The sequence below is a fragment of the Miniopterus natalensis genome, chromosome 11, assembly GCF_054644295.1.
Source record: "Miniopterus natalensis isolate mMinNat1 chromosome 11, mMinNat1.hap1, whole genome shotgun sequence".
Lineage (NCBI taxonomy): Eukaryota > Metazoa > Chordata > Mammalia > Chiroptera > Miniopteridae > Miniopterus > Miniopterus natalensis.
The window spans coordinates 71511915-71515900 of record NC_142091.1 but is presented as its reverse complement, the minus strand read 5'-3'; the positions used below and the strand labels follow the sequence as shown (position 1 = coordinate 71515900).

The 3986-nt window shown below is 47.6% G+C and overlaps 1 protein-coding gene across 1 annotated transcript; it reads left to right on the top strand.

The window, feature by feature from the left end:
• The first annotated feature begins 972 nt into the window (after window positions 1–972).
• Window positions 973–3200, top strand: LOC148092085 (mammaglobin-A-like). Its single transcript, XM_087822400.1, has 3 exons — window positions 973–1027; window positions 1416–1603; window positions 3162–3200. The coding sequence occupies exons 1-3, from the start codon at window positions 973–975 to the stop codon at window positions 3198–3200; spliced, it is 282 nt and encodes a 93-aa protein (XP_087678526.1).
• Window positions 3201–3986: the final 786 nt, after the last annotated feature.

Genomic DNA, 3986 nt, shown 5'->3' with positions numbered 1-3986 from the left:
CAGGCTTGGTATCATTGTGCCCCCTTTAGAAATGAGCAAAGGGAAGCTCGGGACAACTAGCACCAACTTCCCCAAGGACACTTCATGATGAGCAGCTGCATCCAAGATTCACCCCACATCTGCAGGAGCCCAGACCCACCATTCAGCGCCACCTCCCTTAAGCACCTGTAATTCTACTTCTCACGTCAGCTACTGAATCAGAGGACCAAAACCCCAGAACGCTAACAAAACTAAACAAAAATTAACTCTACATTTATAACTAAATTTATGAAATTGACTTAACTAAATGAGATAGTCTTTGTAAAAACAGCCCTCGAAGAAGGTGAAGAATTATAGTTCTTTTCCAACAAAGGTATCTGACGGGTCAAGTCTATGGGTGTGGAACGTCTGCCCTCCACAGGCGCTATGTGGTATCACACCCAGCCTAGGTTTCTCATGACTCAGGAGGAGCAGAAAGAGGGTAGGAAGAGTTTTGCACCTTGAAGAAATAGACCAAAAAGAGGAGTCTCGGGGGTGTGGGGAGAGGACGAGGTCAAGGGGAGAGCAGGAGTGGCAAGGGGAAGGAGACCTGCAGGAGGAGAGAGAGGTAGTGAGGACCCCAATAACAATAAAACAAAAATGACAGCACAGGCTCAGGGCGTAATTTGCTTTTATTTAGCAAGGCCTTCAGCATTAATTTCACCTAATGTCATTTCCACTATTGCAGCTCTGAAATTTCTAAGGGTTTTTAAAGGTTCTGTCTCCTTGGTTTCTACAAACAGAGCACAGGCTGGCTGGGTTCCAGTTGATTCTCGAGTCCTTCCTGGGGCCCAGTGCCAGGTTTATCTGGTGACGCATTCCGCCGTCATTGGCAGGGATTCGGGTGCCCACCAGGAGAATAAAAGGAGGAGTCTGGGCCCTCTCCTCCAAAGTGAGTCAGTCTCTGCTTCCCTGCCACATCGGAGTGACCGGCCAACAACAGCTGCTTGAACCATGAAGCTGGTGACAGTCCTCATGCTGGCTGCCCTCCCCCTGTCCTGTTATGCCGGTGAGTGCTGACAGGGCCAGGCCGTGGGTGCAGGCCTTTGTCGGGCCCCCTGTGGAAGATCTCCTGCCCCCAGACCCCAGTGCAGAGCATCTCATTTCTCTGGTGTCTTCCTTGTTCGCGGTTACATAGTGTTTGGTTTCTGGGCTGTGGAAGCCAGGCAGCTGGGAGTGGCGGTGGTCGGGGGGAAGGAGGCAGATGTTTTAGGGCTTAAAGAAAATCTCAGATCCTGAGATTACTCTCCTAGAATTGAGGGCTCAGACCATTGCCCATAATCTCTCTGAATATCTGTCTCTACTGGGGTGTAAGAGGAGGACAGGCATCGTCGCTATGTCCAACAAGGATGTGGTACCTCTGTGCTCCAGCCTGCTTTTGTGCACTTCCTCCCCAGGCTCTGGCTGCCCCACTTTGGAGGATGTGATCGAAAAGGCCATTGATCCTACAGTGGACGAAACACAGTACATCCAAGATCTTCAAGAGTTCATACCAGATGATGCCACCGCCAATGCCCTAAAGGAAGTGAAGCAATGCTTTCTCAGCCAGAGTAACGAAACTCTGGACAACGTCAGAGTGATGATGGTAATCTTGGTTTGTTCCTAACAGCTTTTACAGCACTGCACAGGGACAAGCAGGCTCCCAGGTTGTTGCCTTTTGAAAGCAAGTGTCGATCACACGCCATTATATCAGTGAATTTAGTTGTTGGTGAGTGTGAATACTTTGACATCCAGAAAGCCACCCAAGGGCTGGGGTTGGTTTGCCTGCTCACATTGTGGATTCTGTAGTGAGTGACGCATGGAGAGGGGAAAGAGGGCTTGAGCAGAGGCCTACCTACCTCTCAGCCTCTCAGAGACACCTGATTCTCAAGAAGACCCTCACTTGTAAGAGTGATCAGCAAACAAACAAAATACTCTTGTTCATCAAAGCAACTACTGAAACACTTTAAAGAATTTTCAAGAGTGCAGAAAATTCCATTTCAGGAAGATGCCTTCCGTCTTATTACTGCCACCCCCAAAGCACCTTCAAGCAACCACAGTTTGCTAGTGTGAGTGAGTGCATTTCTTGACCATGAATTAAAGCCCCATGAGTGACAAGAGGACACCATGGCTATGCATCCACCATGGGTGATGGAATTGTTGAAAGCAAAAATCAGTAGTTAAACAATGAGATCTTTTCTATTTAGAACAGGTGTTGTTTAGTTTTTTTTCTAGTATTCATTCCCTGCCCTAACATACAACTGAAAACATTCCAGGGTAACAAGTTAGAAATATTGCCACAGCACAAAGATAAAAGTCTACATTGCTCAGAATTTTCTGACACAGGGTTTCTGACAACATGGATAAATCTGGAGGAACTTTGATTAAAAAAAAAAAAAGCCAGTCACGAAAAGAGAAATATTGCATTTTGTGTAGCAGGTGATCCCTGAGAAACAGAGGTAGAACTGTGGTCTCCAGGGCGGGTGGTGAGGAAACCGGGAGCTGTTCAGGGTCTGGCGCTGCACTGCAGCAAGGTGAGAAGGTCCTGGAGGTTGGTTGCTCTGCAGGGTGAATGTTCTTAACACGACTAAACTGTACCTTTAAAGTGGTGAAAATGGTCATATTTATGTTACATGTATTTACCATAATTACAGTTTGAAAACACTAACAAGCCCTTCAGTGAAAGGTGATGGGATTTTCCTTTGAAAACCCAGGTCAGACAAGTCACTGGAGTGCACGTCTCCCAAGGTCTGTAGCCACAGGGACGTGGGAGGCCTCAGTCTGTCTGCTTTCTTTCTACATGTAGGCCGTGCAGGATCCCAAAATGCACATGTTCTTGGGCTTGGGCTGAGATACTGAAAAGTGATAACACAGCATATTTATTGGATATGTTATTTCAAGGAAGAGGAGACATGCAGATAAGATCATCAAAGGGATCCCTGATGGGGACCAGATCTGGAAGCAGCAGCACGTCTTTGGCGTCAGGAAATGTCTCCTGAGCAACAGAACAAATGAGATCATTTTGACTTGGCTTTCAGCACCAGCTCTCTGTCGATGGCTGTGGACAAGTCCAGGAAAACAATGAGAGGCCATGTTTGTCTTTCAGGATTTTCCTTTGTAAGGGGAATTGAAATGTGAGTGATGTCTCTGCTTCTGTTTTCCAGGAAACAATATATGACAGTAAATGGTGTGCTACGTATTAACTTCCCACCAGACCTTTGGCTCAGACTGCAGAGATGTCAGAAACCGGCTGTCAATGGGTGGAAACCACACCAAGCTTTCTTTTTTGTCTTTTGATCTTCAGCCTGCAAGACAGTTGTTGAAACCTCACATACATTTTCATTTCAATAAAGAAGCTGCAAACCTAAAGTTCCTTTTTGGTTATTGATTAGAATGGAGACTCTAGAGAGACTCACATCACACATGCGTTCCTCACACACACCCGCACACACACTAGAACTGAATCATTCATTACAGACCCCATGACTGAAGGCCAGAGAATCTGAAAGGTCCTCTGCTCCTTACCATCCGTAGTCCAGCTTTGATCCTGTCTCAGGAAAAGTATTGTCCTCCCCTCATCACCCCCAACCCCCCGGGCCATCTGGGCAGTGCTCAGGGCCTCAGGTTCCCGGATCCACCCATGTCATGTGCAGGCTATGCCCTGCTCACCAGGGCTAGGCTCCTCCCTGGGTACTCTCTGTCCCTGACCCGAGGTGCAGGGAGAGCAACAGAGCTAGTGAGAGAAGTGACTCAGGCAAAGCAAGGCTGAATCCTGTCTTGAACTCCCTCCTACTTCTCAAAACACCTCTGGGTTCGTGACACCATTAGGCCCAGGCAAAATGACCCTTTCCCCACACATGCGTTCCTCACACGCAGGCGCTGAGACAAAGGACCAACACCAGACACTGACTGCACCTAAAGCACTAAATCCCAGGGGCTTCCATCGATCAAGTGATTACACATTTGTCAAAGTTCAGCCTCAGTCTGTG

What these genes read in the sequence shown, in the direction of transcription:
- LOC148092085 (XM_087822400.1), top strand. Translation starts at nt 973, where the DNA reads ATGAAGCTGGTGACAGTCCTCATGCTGGCTGCCCTCCCCCTGTCCTGT. An exon ending in CCCCCTGTCCTGTTATGCCG is followed by an intron (nt 1,028 to 1,415) that starts GTGAGTGCTGAC and finishes CTTCCTCCCCAG; the next exon opens with GCTCTGGCTGCCCCACTTTG. An exon ending in ACAACGTCAGAGTGATGATG is followed by an intron (nt 1,604 to 3,161) that starts GTAATCTTGGTT and finishes TCTGTTTTCCAG; the next exon opens with GAAACAATATATGACAGTAA.